The sequence below is a fragment of the Myotis daubentonii genome, chromosome 1 (genome assembly GCF_963259705.1).
Source record: "Myotis daubentonii chromosome 1, mMyoDau2.1, whole genome shotgun sequence".
Classification (NCBI taxonomy): domain Eukaryota; kingdom Metazoa; phylum Chordata; class Mammalia; order Chiroptera; family Vespertilionidae; genus Myotis; species Myotis daubentonii.
Genome location: NC_081840.1, coordinates 195,131,158 through 195,157,846, shown reverse-complemented (window position 1 = coordinate 195,157,846; position 26,689 = coordinate 195,131,158). Strand labels below are relative to the sequence as shown.

The window sequence follows — 26,689 nt, the reverse complement described above, 5'->3', positions numbered from 1 at the left end:
AAGCCACGGAATGAGGAGACAGCCTAGAAGCTGGAAATGAACGAGGAGACATTCTCCCCGATCCTCCGTATGGAACCAAGCCTGACCACACCTTGCTCTTAGCAATATAAGATTCATTTTGGACTTCTGCCTCCAGTTCACTAAGACAGTATATTTGCATTGTTTTAAGTCACAAAGTTTGTGGTGCTTTGTTTCAGAAGCAAAAAGAAAACTAGTACCCTAGTTTCTCGAGTCCTCCTCACTCACCACTTTGGATGTGTTCTTGGAAATAACATACAAAAGAAAATAGAAAATGTATGACTTGCGGTCATTCTAGATCAGCCGTGGGCAAACTACGGCCCGCGGGCCGGAACCGGCCCGTTTGAAATGAATAAAACTAAAAAAAAATAAAAGACCGTGCCCTTTTATGTAATGATGTTTACTTTGAATTTATATTAGTTCACACAAACACTCCATCCATGCTTTTGTTCCGGCCCTCCGGTCCAGTTTAAGAACCCATTGTGGCCCTTGAGTCAAAAAGTTTGCCCACCCCTGTAATCTAGATAATCACCTTGTGCATTATATAGAACTTAGTGACATGAACGGTCACAATGTAAGATCCTGCAATAATTTTATAGTTTATGATTTAGGATAAAAATTATGAGTTCTTATCATTTTTGTTGCTCTTCTCAAATTGCCACTTAAATGTTAAGAACATTGGCAATCTTTCTAGGTATATAGCTCTGATATAAAAATGAGAGAATATTTTCTTACATTTAGTGATGATATTTGTTGTTTTTTCTCTGATCACTTAGTTTTCTTACCATTTGGGATCTAGATTTCTTTATGGCGAATATATTTATATTATCCCATGAGAGAGTTGCCTTATCCTCCCCAGGCTTCTCAGTCCGTAATGAATGCAGCTGGCCTCAGAGTGGTGGGCAGTGTAAAATAAGAAAAGTACTATATTGTCTTGAGGAGGAAAAGAGAATTGTTCTTTTGATTGGCATTGAGCAAAATGCTATTGTTATTCACACATACATGTATCTGTGTGTGTTTTTTTATTGATACATGCCTTCCTGAGCATTAAAATCGCCTAGTTACCCTATTTAGTTACCTTAAACTGTTTTCAGATTTTAAACATTAATGTACTGTGATGGTGGTGTCTTTTTTTATTCTTTCGGGTTTTTTTTATCATTAGATATCTTTAAAACTTTTTCTTGTTAGATCATAGTGACTTATTATATGTTCAAACACTGCTTTATCATTCTAGATGCTTTGAATTACTTGGGATACTAAATGAATGTGGGGTTTTTTTTCATCATACATGCATTTATATAAATGTCATTTGATAAGTGCTAATGTAAATTCATATAACTAATTGTGCTAACAAAAATACACAAAGCACCCTTGTTTTTTTTTTGCACTATTATATCTTGTCATTGCCATGATTTTCAATGAATTTTTATATATTTATATTGCTGAAGCATCAATTGAAAAGTTCGTAAACATTCATAGGAATGGCTTGTTGCACACACTGTTTTTATAATTTAATAAAAGTATGTGATTGAAAGGGTTTCATTATCAGAACCTCTTTGAATTACATTCTCATTTAAACTTATGTGAGTAGTTTATAAACCCAGCAATATCATTTTGATGTATGCTGCAGTATGTTGTGGCAAACAGAGGAACTTTTTCGCCCAGAGATGACTTTTTCATTATTGTACTTAATTAAGTTTGTTCTCATGCTGTTATGAGCCATATTGGAAGGAATAAGTTAACAGCACATGATTCTGAATCCTATTACTAAACCTGAGCTTCTGTGTATCTTCCCTGGCAGTCATCATAAGACATCTATTTAAGTTAAACAGTATTGCTTTAATTACTGTTAACAATAGCATTCAACACATTAAATAATATTTATTAAATAAACTTGATAAATAGGTGGTAACTATACTTGCATGACTTGAATTAAAACTGTTTTTTATCTTAGTTTTTCTTTTGGAACAGTCTTTGTATAAAAAAATATTCATTCATCCTATTACTCTTTCTACCTTATGTTCAGAGATTAATCTTTCTGATTTGGATAGGGAGGGGGTGGCTATGTCATGTTAATTTAAATTCAGAATCTTCTTGGAATGTCTGATCCACATCATGACTGATGAATCCTGGGCCACTTAGATATTTCACAGCTGGTCTTTACCTCATCAGATCATCCCAGGACTCCTGAGAATCAACCGGAGTGAATTAAATCAGTTTCCCAGGGCGACCCTAAAATGTCTGACTCACGCTGTCACTAGATATAGGATTGTGCTTTCTAGTTCACTCTTCTGGACAGCGACTATCATTTGATTACCGAGGCTCTGAGAAGTTATTTAATATCTCCATGTCTCTTCCCTTCTCTGAAATTGGGAGTAGTAATATCTACGTCAAAAAAGAAGTAACAGCTCTGGCCACTATGGTACCCACACACCAAGATGTCACAGGTTCTAATCATTCAGGGCACATGCCTGGGTTGTGGGCTCCATCCCCAGTAGAGCATGTGCAAGAGGCAGCTGATTATGTTTCTCTCTCACATTAATGTTTCTCTCTCTCCTTCTCCTTTTACCTCTCTCTCAAATCAATAAAAACATTTAAAAAAGAGAGAAATAAAAAGTAGTATACTACTCGTGAACATGCTTTCTACATTTAAGGGGTTACACAGATATAGGCATTGTTACTATAAAGTTTGGACTTACCATAGGGTATCCCAGGTAAAGTAGCTTGAAGACAGCTAAGTACTTAGATTATGGTTTGTTTGTTTTCCATGTGCATCTGTTTCCCCTGTTTCTCAAAAGAATGTATGAGCTCTTCTTGTCTTATAAGCTTCTCCCAAAAGACTCAGTCTGTCTGGCATGAAGTGTTCTTAGCCCATCATGAAACAGATGGCTGATGTTAATAATGATAAAATGCCTATAAATACTGCAACAGAATGTATATCTTGGACATTTATTGATACTTTCCAGTTTTTCTAATGCATTTTATAAGCATATCAACTTGGAAAGGTAGTAAAGTAACTGGCCTGCATATAATGTATGGAAAACTGAAGGTCCAGACTTCTTTGAGAATTCTATCTGGTAGTTGTCAGCGTTACCTGCTTATACTTTACTAGGGGCCCGGTGCACGAAATTCGTGCACTGGGTGTGTGTGTGTGGGGGGGGGGGGGAGTGTCCCTCAGCCCAGCCTACCCCCTCTCACATACTGGGAGCCCTCAGGCGTTGACCCCTATCACCCTCCAATCGCAGGATCGGCCCCTTGCCCAGGCCTGACGCCTCTGACAGAGGCGTCAGGCCTGGGCAGGGGACCCTCATTTCCCCCCATCATTGGTTCTGCCCCCAGCCCAGGCCTGATGCCTCTGGCCCAGGCGTCAGGCCTGGGCAGGGGACCCCCAGACCCCTCCGATTGCTGGCTCTGCCCCTTGCCCAGGCCTGACGCCTCCGCCAGACGTGTCAGGCTTGGACAGGGGACCCCCATCTCCCCCCGATCACTGGCTCTGACCCCTGCCCAGGCCTGAGGCCTCTGGCCCAGGAATCATGCCTGGGCAGGGGACCCCCATCTCCCTCTGATCACATGCTCCACCCCCCGCCCAAGCCTGATGCCTCTGACCCAGGCTTCAGGCCTGGGCAAGGGGACCATCATATCCCCCCAATCCCCGGCTCCACCCCCCACCTGGGCCTGATGCCTTGGCCAGAGGAGTTGACCCTCATCACCCTCCAATCACCAATCACCGGATCGGCCCCTTGACCAGGCCTGAGGCCTCCGGCAGAGGTGTCAGGCCTGGGCAGGGGACCCCCAGCTCCCCGCGATTTCCCGCTCTGCCCCTGCCCAGGCCTTAACACCTCTGGCCTAGGCGTCAGGCCCGGGCAGCGGGGACCTGCAGCTGCAGCGGCCCTGTGATTGTGGGCTCCGCTTTAGGCCCAGGCAAGGGACCCCTAGCTCCCGGGACTGCCAGCTTCCACCGTGCCCAGCTCCCATCGCTGGCTCCACCCCTACTTCCTGCTATCACTGGTTAGGGCGGCAAAGGCGCCTGATTCTCCAATCATGGCTGGGGGGCAGGGCAAAGGCGGCCCCAGGGCCGCCTTTGCCCTGCCTCCCAGCTCTTAGCTCCCCCCTGGGTTTCCGATCACTGTCAGTGGCAGGGGGCTTCTTCCTGCTTTCCCTTTGCCTCCCTGCATTGTGCCTACATATGCAAATTAACCGCCATCATTTTGGCAGGTAACTGCCAATTTAGTTGGCAGTTAATTTGCATATAGCCCTGATTAGCCAATGAAAAGGGTATCGTCGTACGCCAATTACCATTTTTCTCTTTTATTAGTGTAGATTCTTAATTTGTCAATTGGTGGGATAGAAAAATTTTATTGTGTAAACTTTCTGATTTAAAAATATTGAAACGGTTATCAATGTAAATAAGTGTTAATATTTCTATACGATTATGAGATTTTCTCTGGCCGTGTGGCTCAACTGGTTACATTGTCACACCATATACCAAAAGGGTTGTGAGTTTGATTCTTGTTCAGAGCACAATCCCCAGTTAGGACACATAACGAAGGCAATGAAAAGATATTTCTCACACACACACTGATCTCTAGTCTCTCTCTCATCTCTACCTCTATCTCTACCTCTCTCTCTCTCTCTCTCTCTCTCTCTCTCTCTCTCTCTCTCTCTTTCTCTCTCTCTCTTTCTCTCTCTCTCCTTTCTCTCTCTCTCTCTCTCTCTCTCTCTCTCTCTCTCTCTCTCTCTCTCTCTCTCTCTCTCTCTCCTCTCTCTCCCTTCCTCTCTTTCAAAATTAGTAAACATACCCTAGGATAAAGATAAAATAAAGAAGATTATGAGATTTTTTTTCTGTTACTATTGTTAGATTATCATGCATTTGACCTTATTATTGCAGTCTTTTCTCATCCTATATTGTGGGTTGATAAAATATTTTTATATCAGGGACATTGATAATCACCTTTAATTTATATTTATATGAAAAGTAAGCCATGATTTGCATCTCTCGGATGATTAGTTACTTTGAGCATTTTTTCATGTCTCTTGGCCTTGTGCATGTCCACTTTTGAGAAGTGTCTATTTAGATCCTTCGCCCAGTTTTTTTTTTTTTTTTTTTTAAATATATTTTATTGATTTTTCACAGAGAGGAAGGGAGAGAGATAGAGAGCTAGAAACATCGATGAGAGAGAAACACCGATCAGCTGCCTCCTGCACATCCCCCATCAGGGATGTGCCCGCAACCCAGGCACATGCCCCCGACCGGAATCGAACCCGGGACCTCTCAGTCCGCAGGCTGACGCTCTATCCACTGAGCCAAACTGGTTTCGGCCTTTGCCCAGTTTTTGATTGGATTGTTTATCTTCCTTTTGTTAAGTTGTATGAGTTCCTTATAAATTTTGGAGATTAAATATTAGCAAATATGTTCACCCATGCAGTGGGCTTTCTTGTTGTTTTGTTAGATGGCTTCTTTTGTGGCGCAGAAGTTTTTTCCCTGTCAGAATGGCTATCATCAACAAAACAACAAATGAAAAGTGCTGGCAAGGATGAGGAGAGAAAGGAACTCTCTTGCACTGCTGGTGGGAATGCAGACTGGTGCAGTCACTGTGCACCAGTATGCAGTACGCAGTTTCATCAAAAAATTAAAAGTAGAACTCTCATTTGACCCAGTAATCCCAATTCTCGGAATATATCACCCAAGAAATCAGAAACACCAATCAGAAAGAATATATGCACCCCTATGTTCATAGCAGCACAATTTACAATAGCTAAGATTTGGAAACAGCCTAAGTGCCCTTCCACAGTGGATTAAAAAACGATGGTACAACTACACAATGGAATACTACACTGTTGTAAAAAACAAAAAACAAAAAAAACTCTGACTATTTTCAACAGTATGGATGGACCTGGAGAGCATTATGCTAAGTGAAATAAGCCAGTTGGAGAAAGATAAATATCACATGATCTCACTTACTTGTGAAATATAATGAACAACATAAATTGATGAACACAAATAGATACAGAGACATAGAAGTATCCAACAAACTGACAAACCTCAGAGGGAAGGCAGGGGAGGTTGGGAGGGGGTAAGAGATCAACCAAAGGACTTGTATGCATGCATATTAACAACCAAGGGACACAGACAAGTAGGGGGTGAGAGCATGTGTTAGGGGGTGGGAGAGGGCAGAGAGAGATCAATGAGGGAAAAAGGAGACATGTAACACTTTTAACCATAAAGAATTTAAATTTTTAAAAAAGCAATTAGTTGAAAATGAGTTTAATGGATATGAGAACATTATTTTTTTTTTACTTTTATTGTCAATATTATGTTTTAATGAATTCACTTTTGACAATTTTATTCTCACTGTAAAAGTACTCTTACTGGTGTAAATTGTTCAATAATATTTAATGTAACATTAAAAATAATTTTATTTTTACTCACAATAACTGAAACCATAAAAAAAGAGACAGACCTTTAAACTCCTGTTTTAAAAATGTAGCTGGTCTTTAAATAATAAATAATGTATCATACAGAAATGATATTTCAGAGATTGTCTACCTTTTTTCTTTGATTTCTCAGAATCTTAATTTATCAAAAAGCATTTGATATAGAAATAGTTTTAAGTTTTTGTGGAAAATGAAGGTTGTAAAGCATTTTTTTTCTTTAAAACAGTGATGACAATATGTGCTATATGTTACTAGAGGCCTGATGCACGAAAATTCGTGCAAGAGTAGGCCTTCCTTCCCCCGGCTACTGGCACTGGCTTCCCTCCGGCACCCGGGACCCTGGCTGCTCCCCGCTCCGGCTGCCCACAGGCACCTGGGACCTGGGCTCGCTTCCCTCAGGCTGCCCACGGATACAGGAGACCTGGGCTGGCTTCCCTCTGGCCTGGCTTGGTCAGGAAGGACGTCTGGAATGACGTCAGGAAGACGTCCAGTCTAATTAGTATATTACCCTTTTATTATTATAGATTGGTATAGCATGTTTTGGCTTATAAAGCTCTTCCCAAACACCATCTCATCAATAAGAGTCTTTTGGTTAACATTAAGATATTTGGGACTCACAACAGTGTATCACTTATAACAAATAGTTGCTTGTTTCATTTTTCTTACATATACATAAATCATTAGTATTTTAAAACTTTAATAATATGTAAATTAATCAATGTACATGTTTAGATAATTGGATGGATGTGTATAATGTATAGTGGATTTTTTAGTGTATAAAAATAGTATGAGCACTTGAAATTTTTGATTCAAGACAGCTTTCTCTGAAATGAACACTTCCATAATTATACATGTTAACCTTTATGCCCTGCTCATAAATGAATAGTAATCTTATCTATTGATATTAAATATTGATTCTTTAAATAATAAAAGATTTCTAATTAAATATTTATATCTGAAAATTATAAGAATGGACACAACTTCTAAATGAGTTTTATTATTATATCTGTAGTACTTAGAAAATAAAAAGGTTGATAAGAGGAAGTGAAACAATAATGGGCCCAAAACTGGAGATCAGCAATGAAAATATTATATTTACAGAATATTTACATATCATCAAATTTTACTGTGTACAGCTTTTCATTTTTGGTTATTTCTACTTCAAATGTATTCCTGATAATAGCTAATTTTCTATAACAATTACAGAAATAACTGAGTTTATATAGCTACTAATTGTAGAAAATCATCAGATTTATGAGCGTATTTTTTAAGGTGGGACATGAAATTATATTGCTTTAACTGCAAAAATCATGTCTTTCAACTTGACACAGCTTCTTCAAATGTGTTTTCTATGTAGTAGGATGTGCTGCTATTTTTTCAAAAGTTTGAATACACCAAAATGGCAAGCTATCTCTTTGCAGTGCATGTGTGCAGCCAGCCACCTGTACATTCATGTTATTAGATGATTGTCTGATAATCATTCTCAGACATTAAATCTGCACAAGAGAACTGAGAATGTGTTGACTCTCAGATTAACATTATGCAAAATTGCCTGGTAAGAATGGAACATTGACTTTTATTAATCTTTCAATGATATCACAAAATATATTTTTAAGCTTAAGACATTCTCTAAAGAATCAATTTTAATTTAGAGACTAAATAAAATCCTCATTAAACCTGATAAATAGTAGACTCAATAAATACAAAGCTTTTTACTCTAAATCAAAATGAATTTTGCCTTAAATGCTCCCTACAGTGTATTAGCAAGGAATCAGAGTATAGGTTCTTTCAGAGATGAAATATCTCTTTAAGAAAGTAACACAAAAATATAGCCCTGAGGCATAATATTTCTGAGATGAATAAACAAGTATGTAGAGGATAACTATAGTGTCACATCCTGTACTCTTAGTGCCAATATTTTGGGTGGGAAGAATCATTATTTTTCCACAGAAATGTCTACTAATTAATAAATTATTGAATCTAGAAAGTTTACTAGTATTTTAATAAGGATTTAACTTTGCATAAGCATTTATGTCTTCTTTTCTTTTCTTTTGACTTCAGGTGCAATAACAGAACCCAGTGTGCAGTCGTGGCAGGTCCTGATGTTTTTCCAGACCCCTGTCCGGGAACCTATAAGTACCTTGAAGTGCAGTATGAATGTGTCCCTTACAGTATGTATATTCCTATCATTTTTTATAAAGAGAAAATAAAGTAAGTTTTGTTTTGCATACATTGACAAAATATTCTCTATGAAAACATAAAAACAATTACATAAATTATGTGGAAAACATGGGTAATTTTAATTTTTTAGGACCATAAACCCTTTCAACCATTGGAAGAATTAGATGTTGTTTACATGATCCTGCAGCTTTTAATTTTGAGTATACACTTCTGTACATTGATATCTATTCTAAAACTTTTCTTAATGTAAGAATATGAAACAGTTAGATGAAAGTTGAAAAGTGATATGCCAGTACTTCATTCCTTCATGTCCAAGTAAAAGGTAGTAAAACTAAATAATATTATCATCATATATATAGTGCTATAGAAATTGATAAATTTGAATTTGATGGAAGCAATTATAGCTGTGCTTCCCATGTTGTCAGTATTTCAGGAATAAAAATATACTTATCAAGGGGGAGCATACTAAAAAGAAAATACTCGGATTACTTGAACTAAAGCACTCTTCAGAATGCATCTTTACAAGCACAAGAAGTAGGTCTTTGCAACCTTTATGTCAGATATGGTGTATACCAACAACTTGTTTTTTCTTCGGGAATAATGAAGAATCAAACAATCAAAAACGATACATTATCTGACTTTTTTACTCAAGGGAATCATCCCCATCTCAAATAAACATATTGTTGAGCTATCTAGTTCATTATTCATGAGGTTCAATAGTGAAGCTCACTCCGGAAATCCTGTATTCTCCGATTAGATATTCAGCTTATCCCAGAGGTATAAAACACCTGAGATCATAAACAAAACCAAAGTTTCAACTTCCTTTGACATCTAAGAAGAAGCAAAGTGTCTGGGGACCAGCAAGATGCCTGTGCCAAGAGATAGCTGTAGGCTTGCCTCATTTCTGCTCATTTAAGAAGCAGCACATTGCTCATGAGCCATAAGGGAGCAGTTTGACCAGCAAGAAATAGACTGAAATTTTAAAATAATAATGAAAGCAAGCAAGAGAAAGCTTTATTTTTGCTTATTTGTAGTACATTTGATTAGAGAAAGTGTAGTGATGTTTTATAAAGCTAATTTCCTTGTTTTAATAGTGCATAAATGTGTAGGTTTGATTGAAATCTCAGTTGAGGTTATGCTTCTTAGATTGTTCTCAGGGATCCTTCTATGAAAATATGAGGCTCATACTGACCATTTGTTCTTCATTAGTAATCATTTACAGAAATAATATTTGAAGTCCGTTTTGGAACTGTGGCAATTATATTTGGAGTGCCTGATGCGATCTTGGTGAAAAATGTAGAATAGCTGTTTCCAAGACATTTTATAAACATATACACTAAGGTATTGGTGCACCTCATTTTAAAAGACAGTCTTTGGAAACTTATATTTGGCATCAAGCTGAAGTAGGAATGTCAAATTGTAGATCTTTTTCATCATTTTTAAAAGTTAAAGAATCTTACAGCTGTCTCCTCAATTATCTATGTTTCTTCTGAGTTTCTGTGTAGATAACTACTCCAAAATCTTCTACCAAGCTTATTCTGAAAAAGCATCTACTTCAGTTATTTCAATAGAATTAAGGACTTGCCCATACTTGCATAAAAAGATTACTATTTATCACAGATCTCTGTTTTCTCTTATAAATTACCAGGTATGGACAATTTGAAAGCTGAATATCTTATTTTTGTAGGTTTCTGGTAGATTGAATATTTACTGATTGCTTTCAAAATGTACTCCTATTATATTAAAGTATTTATCTGATTTTTGTATTAAGTAAGAATTTTAAACTTAAGGGCAACCATTTGGCTAATTTATACACCAGTTTAACTTACATGGTATAGCATGATTGTGCTTATTTAAATTATATTTTGTATGTGTTTTAGTTAAAAGTATAATTGGTAATTTCTTTAGTAAATTTGTTTAAAAAATAATCCAAAATAAAGTATAAACCATTCAAAAACCTACAGGGACTCATTTAAAGGTAGGTTGATTTAGTAGAAAGATTGCCAGAAATCAGGAAGCCTGGGTTTAGAATATGGTCTTATTACAGAACAAATGGCCCGGGTCCATTAGTCTAGGTAAGCTATTAAAATTTTCTGGATCTCCCCTTATAGACCTAACCTGATCTGTAGTAAATTATGATTTTGATCAACACTATGCTCTTTTTCTTGCCTCTAGTGTAAAACAGATTTTCCAGTGCTGAATTGATTCACTTATTAATAATAGCTATCATTTGACACCTACTACATGTGATTTACAACATGGGTTAAATGTTTACATACATTATATTATTTTATTCTCACAATATCCTCACTCTGTTAGGTAGGCATATCACCATTTTACTAGAGAGGAAACTGAGGCTCCATTGGATAAGTGAATATCTCTTGGAAAATGGAGAATAGCTAGAAAATGGCAGAGCCAAGATTTGAGTTGTCATTGGTAGTTGTTCTTAAGGACCCAGCTATAGTTCTCCTCATAGATATTTTTCTTTATATGTTCATGAGTTATTAAGTCTCATCCAATATTTAATTCATAACCTTCATCAGTAAAGTAATGGCACACGGTGAAAGCAAATTATTCAAAGACCCAGGCCCAGTTCTTTTGCTGTTTGCTTTTAAAAGGTTGGTGTGTCTTTCTTAAAGCAGATAAATCACTGCAAACTTCTATTTTACATACACACCTAATGAAGCTTTATGATTTAAACTAGTTTGTGCCATAAAAATGCTACCCTCTGTTTAGAATAAGGCTCTTACCAAAGTAGCAAATTAAGAAGTTGTTTAAATTAACTGTATTATAAGAAAAAACCCTTTTACTTAATATACTTGTTAAAATACCCCTATTGTAGCCCTGGCCAGTGTTTCTCAGTTGGTTGAACATAGTCCTGTGAACTGAAAGATTGCTGGTTTGATTCCCGCTCAGGGCACATGGCCAGATTTCAGGCTCAATCCCCTGTAAAGGGCTTGCCATAGGTAGTTGATTGATGTTTTGCTCTCATATCAATGTTTCTCTCTTTGTCTTCCCCTTCCTCTCTCTAAAAATCAATAAAAATATTTTTAAATCCCTATTGTATTATTAGAATAAAAACTTCAGACTTAAGACTTATGAATGTTTGTACATGTTCTATTAAAACAACTGAATAAACACATAAATAATGTTAAGTTCTATTTCTTAAACAATTCACTAATTCCAAGTTTCATTTTGAATTGTAGACAATAAAATTCATGTATTTAGTGATCTATTTAGTATTTATGAATGTTTTCTTAATACTGGAATGTGGAAATGTATTGATATTTTCTTCCTCTATACATACTCTTTGTGTGCATTTCCATGGAAATACTAATTTTTAAGGGAATAGTTTTTCATGGAAAAATATAGAAAACTTTGAAACATAGAAATGCAGAAAAAACTAAAATATGTAGGAAAATATATAAATATTCATGGTGCGGAAGCATATTGCAGGTAAAAATTCAACAACTTCTTTGTATTACACAAGAAAATAAAGGTAAAAATGCTGAAGGTAAGCCTGCAATAATTTTTGCACAGATTTTTGTCAGTAAGTAGGTACATAATTTAACAATGGCAGTTTTAGAAGCTTAGACTGAATCAAACAAATGGTATAACTTTTGTTTTTATTGAAATCATTTTTTATTTTTCAATTACAGTTGACAGTACAATATTATATTAGTTCCAGGTGTACACCTCAGTGATTTGACTTTATAGAACTTCCTAAGTTATCGGTATGACTTTTTTTAAAAAGATACTGATCGGAAAGAAACTAAGAAAAATTAGTGATTGTAAACAGTTTTGTGAGGCTCCCTGCTGGGAGTGTTTTGTACTCAATTTTTTGAAATCACTGTAGTTATTCTCTTCTGTCCTTAGTTTTTCCGTCTTGTCTGTACTGTCTTGTTTGTGTTCACAGATACCCTGTTTGTGACCAAATTTGTGACAGACAAATCAATACTTTTCTCTGTTCCTGTTACACCTTAGTTCCAGTGTGACTTTTATAGCCTTTGCGTTTTCTTTGAGGTTTGACTTTTCTCCTTAGCGGTATTTTCTCCCCAGGAGATGACCCAGATATTCCAGAGGTTAAACCTCAGCATTTACCAATGTCACATTTTTGCTCTATCTTCCTTCTCACCCCACCCCCATCCCTTCTGGGGTGATTTGGGATTGAAATTGTGTCATCTTCAAGTAGAGCTTCCTTCATTTAGCCAGTTTACTGGGATGAATTGTGTTAGGGAGAAAACAATAAAACAACTAACCACCTACTTAGGGTATTTCTGAGCAAGGAATCTTCACTTTGTATCCTGCTGACAATTTGTCTTTCTTCCCAGGCATACAATTTCACGCACATTAAACTCAAAAAGTGCTTGTCTTTTCTCACAATCTAGCCCTTCTCTTCAGTTCTTTGTTTCTTCCTTTCAGAAATACAAAGCACATATTACTTATTCTAATAATCTGTCATGGTGGATTTTCTGCAGAAATGGAGGGAGGAAGCATACAATTTTGAGCGCATATTAGAAATGAGTCTTTGATTAAACCGATATTATGTTGTAGCACTTAGAGACTTTTTGAAGACATTACATTAGCCATCTGAAGACATGTACGATAAGTATTATTAGAAAATTAATATTTACAAATAATTATATAATATTTTAGTTTAGTTTTTAACTATAAGAAAAATGCATTACACTTTTAGCATTTAAAACAACTGTCTTTAACTATTTAATTATAAATAACTACATTTTGCAAATAATATTCTAATAAGTGCATATTTTAATGTATGCATACTTTGGTTCCTATTCTATAAATAAGTAATTACATATTTTAAAACTCATTGTGCTGAAATGAACCCATATGTTTAATTTTTAAAAGATCACAGAAATGTCAAGAGGTATTCTGATTCCCAATAACCCGCAATACCTTTTTCAGTTTCTGACATATAGAAAACATTAAATACGCATATATTGAATGATTGAAAGAGGAAATTTAGTGAAATTGTTCCAGAAGTAATATATGCGTTGCTAAAATGATAATATAAGAAATTCTTTTGTACAAACAAGACCTTCTTAATTCAAAAGGGAGATCTGCGATAAAAATATAGATCATATGAATTTTATTTTCTCCAAATTGCTTGTGATTGTGATTATATCCCTCCCTACTAGTAACCAATTTGTTTTTCATCGTCTTCTACATGCCTCCATATTATATAGCACGTTTTTGCTTTAAGCATTACTCCTTCTATAAAAAGAGTGCCAGCTACCTGAATTCTCTTTTTTAGAATATTTTTAACAAGAGGAACAATATTTTTTTGTCCCTTTTCTCTCCCATTAGTTTTGCTCTTTCTCTGTCAAATAGTTTCTCTCTACTTCACAGTGTCTTATACCTAACAGATAATCCATTTAGCTTTTACAAATGTACTAGTGATTACCTAGTATTAATTTAAGCATTGTCTGTATGCCCACAATATGATATTTTCATAAAAATTGAAATCATCACTTTAGAAACCAGGAAGGATAGTACTTAAATGTGATCTCTCTTAAGGGGTTGCTCTTTTTAAAGCTCAGTGATACATCAAATTTTCTGAATCCATACTCATCCCACTGTGTTTTTGTAGGTTCTGTTATCACTTACACTTCCTGATCTGCATCCCCTTTGGACTTTACCTGCTGGTACTGATAATTACATGAATCATATCTAAGCTTGCCATGGAGTTTGGCCATTTTGTTTCTTACTTTCTTACTAGAATTAGCTTTTAGTATTAGTTTATTTACCTCCAGCCCCATTTCTCCCTATAGATAGCAATAGATAAGGAGGTGCTAATCTCCTCAAATGTCTCCTCAAGTGGTGGACCCTGGCCCTGTCATGTATCTCACTCAACAAATAATAGTTGAACCCCTGCTTCATTAATCTTTACAAACTGCCTTAGACAGTAACAATGTAATTAATTATGAAGCGATTGAAACCCATCTTTTAAAAATTTTAGAGGTAGAGAACATGAGACTTAGAATAAATGAAATAGTCAGTGATTATATAGTTAAAACTTATTGGCTCTTAATTGTTGGTTGAGTTGTCTTTCCATCTTGCTACTTTGTTTCTTTGAATCTCAAAATAGTTTTTTTCTGTCTAGAGATATAAAGAGTGGTGATTAAAACCTACTCTCAAACATATAAAAGATTTTTATATATTCTCTTTAATTGAAATTTGGCATTCAAACATTACTTTTCATTTTAATTCAAATTCTTACAGAAAAAATTCTGGATTCAAAATGATGCTTGTGTGAGGTCTTTGTTTGCCTTCAATCCTATAATTATTGCAATCAATGACTGTATATTGAGATATCAAAAAAATCCACAACTTTCTCAATATTTTGAAAGAGCAATCTTTTTGTGTATGTGTTTAGATTTTAATCCTCCTGGCCTTTCTCATAAATTGAATTCAAAATTGTCAGTAAGTGAACCATTTTAGAGAACATAGGATATGCAGTTTGCTTTTATGTTCTCTACATGCTAACCATTTGTTTTCGGAAGCCTTCATATATGCATTCAGATTTCTGTGGCAACGTTTTTCTGATGTCAGTTTTTGGAACAGCTTGAAATAAGTACAGTACTTAGTAACATTGATTTTTTTCAGGTTCCAAAACTGTTTGCAGTTAAAAATCAAACAAAAAAACAACTCATGGAATTATGGGAAGAAAAATGAATCTCTCCAAAAAAGCAGAACATAGCATTTACTTTACTGTGATTTTCCTAGACTTGATCTCTCCCCTGTCCCCCTTACCCTTAGAGAACCCATCCAAGTTAAGTTTCTCAAGATAACAGGGAAAACTTAGAAGGAAGACAGCATTCTCATTTGTTGGAAACGGAATACATTAAATTTTCCAAGAAGGCTTTCTTTTTTCCCCTCCTGGATTCATTATGACTGCGTATTGATTGCGTATAGGACTCGTAGCCAGTTATTTATGTATATCAGAGTCTAACAAAACTTGCTTTTTATGACAGAGCTTTGTTCTTATCCTTCTCTGTTACTCGCCCAGAACTATTCATCAAGATTCATCAAGATTAACTTAAAAAGATGCCTACCTAGTGAACAATATTATTGAGGCAAAGCTCTAAGAATTCCTCATTTCACTCTATCATGCGTTTGATAATGCTCAGAAGAAATAGGCTCAAATACAAGCTCAGGCCTCATAAATGATGAATGACTGCTCTGTAAAAGATGGCAGGTGTTCCTCTTTTTAAGAATGAGTGGTAAGTGTAAAGCAAGAAACATAATGCTATTCTGTGTCTTTAGGACCTGGCAATCCTTGCCATTTCTCAATATTGGCCTACATTTGTGATTAGCACTGATTCCAATACAAAATTCAAGATTTTATGATGAGTTTATATTACCTGATTGAAATTTATCAGCTGCTGCTTCTTGGAGGTATCAGATGATATATTCTAAGATGTTGAAATACATTATTTATCCTCAGGCAGTAGCTTGAGCACAGTAGGAGCTGTTCCTTAAAAATCCTGTTACCGTTGGTTCTAAAATCAACCTATAACGGCCATTTTATTTTGCCTAAGAAGTGTAAAGCCAGGACCACCATTTCCTCTTTCATAGGCAATAGGATGGAGATTCTCGTTATTTACTAGAAAAATCCAAATGAATCTAATTCTTTAAAAATATGATTAGTTTATTTGTTCAGTGCAAGCACTAACTTCAAAATGTTTTACCTATTCAACTAAGTAATACACACAACAGAATTAAAATAGTTGCTAGCTCACATTAGTGCTTAATAAAATTTTCTATTATTATTTAGATGTTTTCCACATGTGATGGGTATTTATTTAGTTTATTGTTGAAAACACTAAATCATAAAATTCTGAAAACCAAGTTATACATCGTATTGTACACTCCTTATTTAAACTCCTGATATATTTCGGATGTCTTTTCAAGAGTTAAAATTCTGACACTGGTCAGTATTGTTTTAGTAGATTATAGACTTTTTACAGAAACTGAGATCTAATTTTATATTAGTGATAGTTGCTAGGTAATGATTTGATGGAAATTAATCATTAAACATTTAGAAACTCATTCTCTGATTGGAGTGGAAACTGGAGTGACTTAGAAGCTGATGTCCCAGGAAATAACTGATTGAGAAATAATATCGTGGGGTGTTTAATAAAAATAGACTATAAGCCCTATACTTGATATTCTTCCTCTTTGTCAAAATGAAAAATGAAAGAGAAATTGCTAGCGAATTAGCTTTTTTTATAATAATAGATACTGTTCTCTGAACAAGTTCTGAGTGCTAAGACTGTGCTTAATACTTTGTATACGCCATTTTGTTCCCTCAGAAAAATAAGGAAGTCAAAAAATAAATTAAGTCTTCAGCTTATCCAAGTTTCTATTTTTTTAAAATATATTTTTATTGAGTTCAGAGAGGAAGGGAGAAGGAAAGAGAGATTGAAACGTCAATTATGAGAGAGAATCATTGATCAGCTGCCTCTGGGATTGAACTCACAACCCGGGCATGTGCCCTTGACTGGAATCAAACCTGGGACCCTTCAGTCTGCAGGCTGACACTCTATCCACTGAGCAAAACTGACTAGGGCCAAGTTTCCATTCTTGGTTAGATAAGTGGAAAGGGAGAATAGGGAACTGGAATACAAGTCCCTTTGATTCATGTGATTTTGCTTTATTTTCATTCTGCTAAAGGAAGCAGGTAAAAATATCATCTTGTCTGAGGTTTTACAAGGCTGACACCTATCTTTTGTGACATATTTTGCTGCTTTCTAGTCTGGTACCTAAAGAGTGAAGTTGTGTGTGGTGTATTTAGCTTGACTTCAGAAGAATTTTTAGCAAGAGGTAGGGATCAGCCCTGACCGGTGGTCTCAGTTGGGTAGGTGCCATCCAGTGCCCAAAAAAGGTTGCCTGTTCCATTCCAGGTCAGGGCACATGCTCAGGTTTCATACTCAATTCCCAGTTAGGGGGCGTGAAGTAGGCAGCCAATTGATGTTTGGCTCTCACATCAATGTCTTCTTCTTCCTCTCATTTTTATCTCCCTCTCCCTGTCCTTTCCTCTGTCTCTCAAAATCAATAAAAAAATCTTTTAAAAAATGAAAAGCTGTAGGGATCCTTATTAGGAACCTAGTGTTGGAACAAGGAGGGAGAAAAACTACAGTTGATAAGTGGGGTGACCACTATCACTTATTCTGTAACACTTGCCCTGAACTCAATCTCATTTTACTGATATGTTGCTATTAATAATGGTGAAGCTTTTGCATTAGTTTTCTTCTGCTACTATATCAAACTACGCAAACACAGTAGCTTAACACAATACAAGTTTATACTATTACAGGTTTAGAGGTTCAAAGTCCAACATTAGGATGTTTGTGGGGTGCCTTCCTTTTGGATGCTTCAGGAAAGAACCTGTGTCCTCGTCTTTTCGTCTTCCAAAAGCCACCTGCATTCTATGGCTTGTGGCCCCTTCCTCCATTTTCAAATCACATCACTCTACTAACTTCTACTTCTGTCTCTACATAGCCTCTCTGAAATTGACCCTCTTGCTTCTGGACATTAGGTCATGAACAATCTGGGAGGGCATTATTCAGCCACTGCCAGGGTTGCTTTAATTAACTAAAATCTATATCTTAAAAAGTACAATTCAGTGTAGAACACATGAAAGATCTTTTTTAATGAGAAAGTATACCACCTGCTAACCAAGTGTCAGTGATCCCATAATACTCATATCAACCTCTAGAAGAAAATGGACAGTCCGTGGCTGATTTCAGACTGACGGATTAAATTAAAACCAAGCCACTTACCTTCTTCTTGTATGATAAAATATCTTGTTCTTTCTGGTTGCATAAATAAAGAATAAATAACAAATAAAAATACTACAAACTGTCTATAAATATGAAGTTAAAGTTTATTTGACTTTTTAAAACTAGAGATAAATTCAACTAACTTTGCAATGACCATTCTTTTAATACTTGCTTTATGCATATATCCACAAAGTTTGATTTTTTACAAGGATAGGAGTTACACACACACACACACACACACACACAATTTAGTATATATTCTTCACAATTCTGTCTATATTCAGGTGTTCTTTGGAGACCTTTATATGAGTATAGATTTTGTGTGTGTTTACAAAAACAGAATTGATCATATTATACACACATCTTGCTTTTCTCGCTGTATAAGATCTTGTGAATTTCACACAAGTCAGCCAATATAACTTTTTTTGATTCCTTTCAAGAGCTTTATAATAGCTTGTGGGTTGATGTAGACATGGATAGTGTATTAAGTAAGTCTTCAATTAATGGAAATTAATTTTTTATTTTACTTTGTATGTGATAAGGTGAATGATGTTTCAGTCTTTTGGGGCAAGGTTATCTCTGTTGATCTACTAAGAAGTATTTGCTTCATCTTTTCCAACAGCAGTGAGGCACTTGCCACTTGACACTGGAGAACCTGTTTGCTGAGGAGTTAATGGTTTAAGCTATAGAGCAAAGCTGAATGGGATTGAACCTGTGACCTTCCATTCTTCATCAGAGTGACTAACCCACACCATTGGCAATTCTTGGCCTTTTCCAACATTTGAGGCATGAGTTTTAATATCTGTCCAGTCACTTGATTTGGAGAGTTTTTATTTAATAAATATTGGAAGTGTCATGATATCTGTCACAGGTAGTACAGCTCACTTAATCAAGGTAACTTTGAACTAAGCAGTAAAGAAGGGACTGTTACACATATGAATTAATTTACATAGTGGCAGCTGGGCAGGAAGTTTCTTTACTTTTTATCTGAATTATATATTTTAAGCATGTAGTAGCTTCATTCCTTACAGTATGTCTTTTTGTACTTGAATTTGCTGATAATTTTTTTTTGTCAAAAATCATCTGAAACTTTGTGTTGAGTCAAACTTTATTTTCACAGAACTCATTCTTCAGTATCTCTGCAGTAGATGTGACCACTTACCCTCTTGGCCTTTTCTAACTACTTCCTCTGCATTTTATGAACATGTTATCTTCTACATTATATCTCTCTAATTACACCTCTCAGTTTTCTTTTTATTTAATTTCAACAATCCTTTCCTACCCTCTTTCTTGCACTTTCATTTGCCCCCCCCCCTTTTTTTTCTCAAACCCCATATAAAGAAGTATACAATCACAGTACTGGTTGTTGAGTTGTATTTGCCTTCTAACTGACCATTAGTCATTCAGTTGTTTGCTTTCTCTCTCTCTCTATCTCATATTGATAGTGTCAACACTTCTTTGAAAAAAATTTGAAGAACCCCTATCCAATTGAATATCATATTACAATTATTATTTTACTTTGTTTAATTTCTTACACTTTGAAAAATTCAGTGATCATAATTTTTAGCAACATGTAGTGGGTAGCTTCTGTGTGTTTCTGACTAATCATGTTCTTGACTAGTCACATGGAAAAATGTGAGTTCTTGAAAATTATCATGCTCCAATTCTTTTCATCCTTAACATCCCTGCATATCCCCAAACTGTTGTATACCTTATCTTTTATTATGCTTCTCTGTGTGAAAGTAATTTAGAACTCAAGGGAAAATGTCAGAATCCATGAATAAGAGTACTTCAAGTTAAAGACAGTTTTTTTGTTTGTTGTTTGTTTTTAATTTTTTCATTCTAGGTTTTGTAAGACTTAATGATCTCCACTTTTGTGAAAAGAAAAACAATAATTGGAATAATAACAGAAAAGGTATCCTTTTCTTCTATGCTGTTCTGTTATCATGCTTTAACTCACTATTATCCACTGTTTGTTTAGTTTCCTACATTAAGTAACCAGAGTAACATATATTTTTACTTATTTATTTTTGTTACTCCTCACCTGAAGATATTTTTCCCATTGATTTTTAAAGAGTGGAATGGAGGGAGGATAGGGAAAGAGAGAGGGAGAAAATCAACCAATCCATCAGTTGCCTCCCACACATGCCCTGACCAGGGCCAGGGATAGAACCTGAAACCTAGGTACGTGTCCTTGACCAGGAATCAAACCTGCAACCCATCAGTGCTTGGGCCAGCACTCTAACCACTAAGAAATACTGACCAGGTCAACCAGATTAATCTTTAAACTATCACGTTCACTTTTCTAAAGCTTCAGAGGAAATGACTCACTTTAGCTCCAACCAAAATTTATTCTAATTTTTTATGTGTGTTTTAGGCAAACCTAAGATATAACATGTTAGAATTCTAACTGGCCTCTAAAGCTAATAGTTAGACCCTTAAGATCAGTATTATTAAATCACCAAGAAGTTTCAAAGTGGTAAAATAATGATCATGTTAAGTCTGAGATTAAGCTGTCACATCAGAGTAATTTGATTTTAAGTCTGGCTCCACCACCTCCATTAGTAATCATATCCTTGACAGAGACAAAGTTCATCCAATATGATTTCTCAATGTGAACAAGGTATTGATGTTTCTGTGTTACCTTGGTCAGTCAATAAGGTTAAAAGGATAAAGTTTATTTAGTTTTAAGCATTACCTTCTTGAAGTCAAATGTCTATTTAATTAGATTTTCCAATATTTGGCAAGGAATGACCGGTAGTGTCAGCTTTCCTCAGGTTGATATTAAATAGCATCTTGTGAAATTTGGTAAAGATATCTACAGTAATATGAAACAGATATACTGCAATCCTGCCTAGGAGAGCAGTAGAGTTTTTGTTGAGATGATTAATAATTTCTAATAGTCTCCTAATGCTAAAAGATTGAATCATGTCTGCAGGTCTGAAGTATGATATTTATTTTCTAACTGGCTTGTGATAATCTTCAAATATTGAGCAAAAAAAAAATGCATACTTTATATAATTCTCTAAATTATTTCTGAACCAAGCAGGTGATTATGACTTCAAAGCAGTATGTATTCTTTTTTACATTTTACTTGTTATCCAGGCACCCATTATATAATCATCCCATGTTTCTGCCTTGACCATGTTTTCTTTCTACTTTAGCAACAAGTCATTAAATATAAACAGGCATTGATTATGTTTAAGATAAATAGGTTACAAAGGAAACCTTAACAAAACATATGTGTTGGGTGGTAAAAATTTTAGGGTAGACTTTTTTTTTCTCTCTTTTTTTTTCTTCCCTTTTTTTTAAATTTATTGTATTGCTTAAAGTATTACAAAGGGTATTACTAGGGTAGACTTTTTTATAATTTTTTTTCAATTACAGATGCCATACAATATTATATTAGTTTCAGGTGTACAGCCCAGTGATGAGACATTTATATAACTTATAACCCTGATAAAGGTACTACCCATCTGATACCATACATAGTTATTACAGTATTATTGACTATGTTCCCTATTCCATATTTTATGTCCTCATGATCTTCTGTAGCTACTGATTTGCACTTCTTAATCCCTTCACCTTTTTTACTCATTTTTCCAACTCCCCTCCCATTTGGCAGTTATCAAAATGCCCTCTGTATCTATTAGTCTGTTTCTTTTCTGCTTGTTTGTTTATTTTGTTTTTTAGATCCTACATATAATTGAAATCATATGGCATTTGTCTTTCTCTGTCTGACTTATATCACTCAGCACAATATCTCTAGGTCCATCCATGTTGTTGCAGAAGACAAAATTTCTTTCTTTTGTATGGTTGAGTCATATTTCATTGTATATATGCAAAGGATAGAATTTCTTGATTATTTATCATTTCAGGATATATATCTGATTTCAATCCACAAAATCACTTTCTGTTTCAGAAAGTATGATGCTCTCTACGATAGGTTTTGGCTGCCTAAAAGTTGACAGTTACTTGCAAATGATACTTAATCTTAAAGTTAATTTTCCTTTCTTAAAAGAATGGTAGATTAAATATAATTTTAATTATCTACTTTATTTCTTTTATACCACTATTATTATGGATTTGAGTGATATTTTAGTAATTTAATTATTTAGTAGACTTGAACTCCAACTAGCTTATATATCAATTATAATTGCAACAGATGCTGTATCTTAAAATCTCAACTACCATAGGAAAAAAAATTTCTCATGTATATTCTACAAATATTCATTAAATCCCTTCCATATGAACAATAACATATATTTCTCTAGTTCTAAGTGGTCAGGAATGATATGTTTCTTGTCTTTGTTCATATCCAATTACATGTTACATTGTCTAACATATACGCTGAGTGGCCAGATTATTACGACCACCTGACGTTTGTAGGCAAATTAGCTATAATTTCACGCTGAAGTTGCTGGAGGGCCAGACCATTATAAACGTCTGAATAGCACAACATACCTAAGTATCATTGCTAATCAGGTTCATCCTATCATGTTGATGGCGTATCCCAATGGAGATGGCTTCTTCCAACAAGACAATGCGCCATGCCATAGTGCTCATATTGTGCAGGAGTGCTTTCAAGAACATGAGAGAGACTTTACCTTGCTTAGGTGGCCCCCACAATCACCAGATCTCAATCCAATTGAGCATTTGTGGGACGAAGTTAAAAGAGCCATCAGACAGCTGGTTCCACAACCATCAAATCTCACGGAACTGGACAGTGCTATTCATCAGGCATGGTGTCAGATTCCTCGCATCACCTTTCAATATCTCGTGGAGTCAATGCCAAGAGAATTGCCACAGTACTGAAGGGGTGGTCATAATAATCTGGCCGATCATAATAATCTGGCCACTCAGTGTATATTAGTAGATACTTAGTAGTATTAAGTGATTAATTGAAGACTAAATACAAAGCCACTATAAAAAAGAAGGAACTTTTACCATTTGCAACAGCATGATGGAACTGGAGAGCATTATGCTAAGCGAAATAAGCCAGTTGGAGAAAGATAAGTATCACATGATCTCACTCATATGTGGGATATAATGATCAACATAATTTGATGAACAAGAATAAACCCAGAGACAAATGGCAGGGGAGGGGGAGTTAGAGAGCAACCAAAGGATTTGTATGCATGCATATTAGCATAACCAATGGACACAGATACTGGGGCGGTGGGGGCTTGCCCAGGGTGGGAATGCCAGTGTGGGGGGGGGGGGAGGACATCATGGGGGGGGGGAGACATATGTAAAACTTTAGACAATAAATAAATTTAAAAAGATAACCTCAATATTTTTAAAAAGCGTATCACCAAATAGGTGAGATAATACAAATGCAAAAAGCTATTAGAGTGCTAGATGTATAACATAAAAAAATCATGCACCATGGTATATAGTGGAGAAAAATATTTAAAAATGAATATAAATGAAGATTTTTAAAGTACAAGTAATGGTGGTGATGTGGATTAAAAAATAGACCTCAATAACATTTTTAAATCAAACATAAATAATATTATTTGAAAACTAATAAAAGTGGGGACATCAGAAAATTAAATGAAACGTCAGAGATCACTATAAGAAGTATAAGTGGTGGTGGTTTTTGCAAGAAAACACTGGATTTCTGTGCATTTTTTAATTCTCCAGGAGTGAGCCTTTGGTTAAGCTTAGGGGACTTTGCTGTGTCTTTGAACTTCAACCAGTGCCCTCTTTTGGAAACCCATAAGATAGATAGAAAACTCCTGAACCAGTTGTTCCTCAGAGATCCTATGCTATTAGCATGGAATCTCACTAATAATTGTATTTTACTGTTTTATTTACCACTGAAATACAAAGATATTTCTACCACATAAAGCTCAGGAGAGATCATAAGACTACTGAAGATTATTTTTATCTATACCATTATTTCTCAGGTATGGAGTAATATTTAGAGTGAGTAGATACTTTTCAGGAGAGCACAATTAGGAGTTAGAAACCATAGAAGAGAATGTTGCTCATCTTAGTTTTCTCTGTTGGATTTCTGACTTTTCCTTTGAGACATTAATACCAAAACTTGCTTGACTATATGAAGTTATACAGTAATAATGCTCATAAACTTTATGATTCATGTAAAACAGTTTTATGAATCTCCAGTGCTATATGCCAGACACAATGGGTGAAAAGCTGAGGTTAAAGTGAAAAAATAGCTGGCTACTGATCCTACAGAGTGGAAAAGAGTTCTAGTGAGATTCTCATTTAAGTTCTTTTGACAGTCATTCAAGTTCTGTGTTATTCTCAAAGTCTGCCAATTCTACATTAAATGAATTATTTACAGAATTTTTAGTAGTATGTGAGTTTGTCTTAAGAAACATGTATGATTAAGTAATATAGAGAATCATTTTTTATGTGTAATCCTCTACTAAGTCACTGGTATCACAGTCTGATTCCAGCCTTTGCTTATAAACTGAGATAATTGCCAATTACATAGACTTCCAGAAAATCCACTTTTAAATTTTATCTTATGTAAATGGCAGACAGTTCTTACGCAATATGTGGCATTGTTTCATCCAGTTAAACTTACTTTCTTTTAAACTCTAGAGCTTTGACTTAAATTAGGTTATCTTGATGCTTCAGTGTCTCACTTAAACCATTAGTGCATTTCCCTCAGGACTCCCATTTATACTTCCCATTCACGGTGTAATCCTACCTATCAGAAATGGTAATAGTACGTTTATGTTGGTAACATCTTCCATCTAACGAAGTCTTGAGCACTTTCAAATATGACCTTATTAATGTTTGTAACATCTCTGAGATGTAGCCACAAGCTGAGAAGGATTCCTTCAGTTTTACAAATGAAAAGATTTGGTAGAGAAAGGCTGAGTTCTCCAAAAGCGATTTTAAGAGGGTACTCTGGTATGATGTAATGAGTGTTTAAAAAAATGATGGGAAAATCCAGGAGAGGAATAAACTGGATAGTAAATATACCCCAAAGGGATGAAAGAAGTTTTTTGAAAGACTTAAAGCAGGTTTTGCATTATTTAAAAAATTACTATTTGTAGAATGTGAAATGGGGGATTTAAGAGGGTCAACAGAAAACATACCAGGATTTTTATTTCTAACATTGTATACTGGTTGTTTTTTGTTCTTATCTCTTCCAGGTTCAGTGGTTCCTAAGTATATAACTATCATTTATGAAAATACATACAGTTATATAGCTATAAGTAATGTTGATTGTATTGAATTTTAGAATAAAATATGCTCTCTTATTCAGTCAGGAACTACTTGAAAATTGCTTAACTGAAAGAATTGTGGAAAAATCATGCTTGCAAGAAGTTATACTCTGATAGGAAAGTTCAGATCTGTGCTCAGATAATAAGATCATATATATATCATGTGGGCAAGATAAGGTATTATGGGAATTCTGAAGAAACCATCACTTGGTGAGAAAATTACCAAAAACAGAGAAAGGCTAATATGAGATACTCCATGAAAATGTATACAAATAAATTCACCAATATTGTATCTTTTATTTAACAAACATTATGGAAAGTGATAAGGAGGATATAGATATAAGACATTGTTTCTGTATTCAGGGTGTTCTTGGTCTATTGGAAGAAATAATTACATTACAACTCTAGTACTAAGCATAGTCCCATAAGTACCACAAAATGGGAATATGAAAGAAGAATTTTAATTCAACTACAGAGCCTAAGTAAATTTTACATTAGAGAATAGTAGAAAATAAAACAGCACATTTTGGTTAAAGAGAGAGCAGATCTCCCTTTAAATGTCAGTTTAAAGATATTACCAGAGCAGTTTTAGAGAATGGTGTGGCTGGTGCATTTAGGTGCCTTCAATTATGCAAAGAATAGGTAGATCAATGAATTAGCAGATGAATGCTGCAGTCTAGATGCCAAGCAGTTCTAACTGAATTAAGTTGCTGATGGTGGTAATGGGAAGAAATGAGAGTGAAGTCAGAGGCTGAAGAAAATTTGACAGAACTAACAAACACTTGACTGCAATAAACCATATATAACAGAGTTTTAGCCATGGTGATTGTATAAAGTGCTGATACTGTTATTTAAAATAGAAACACCCAGAAATGTTGTTTTATAAAGTTCAGTGATGTGGTGTTAGAAGTAAGTCTTAAACTTATTGAGGTTCTGGTGAAATATGCAGTGGTCAACAGTGATGATAGCATGAGGGTCAGAAGAGAGGTTGGGTTAGGAAAGAAGAAGAATGGCTATGGAGTATTTGAGCCATTTTAT

The 26,689-nt window shown here is 35.2% G+C and overlaps 1 protein-coding gene across 19 annotated transcripts in view; it reads left to right on the top strand.

Moving 5' to 3' along the window:
• Window positions 1–26,689, top strand: part of ADGRL3 (adhesion G protein-coupled receptor L3) — a 787,514-nt gene that overhangs the window by 440,116 nt on the left and 320,709 nt on the right. For all 19 annotated transcript variants that reach the window (XM_059670118.1, XM_059670097.1, XM_059670081.1 and 16 more), the window contains one exon: window positions 8,515–8,624. In XM_059670118.1, the coding sequence (XP_059526101.1) occupies window positions 8,515–8,624 (110 nt within the window). The remainder of the gene's footprint in view (window positions 1–8,514; window positions 8,625–26,689) is intronic.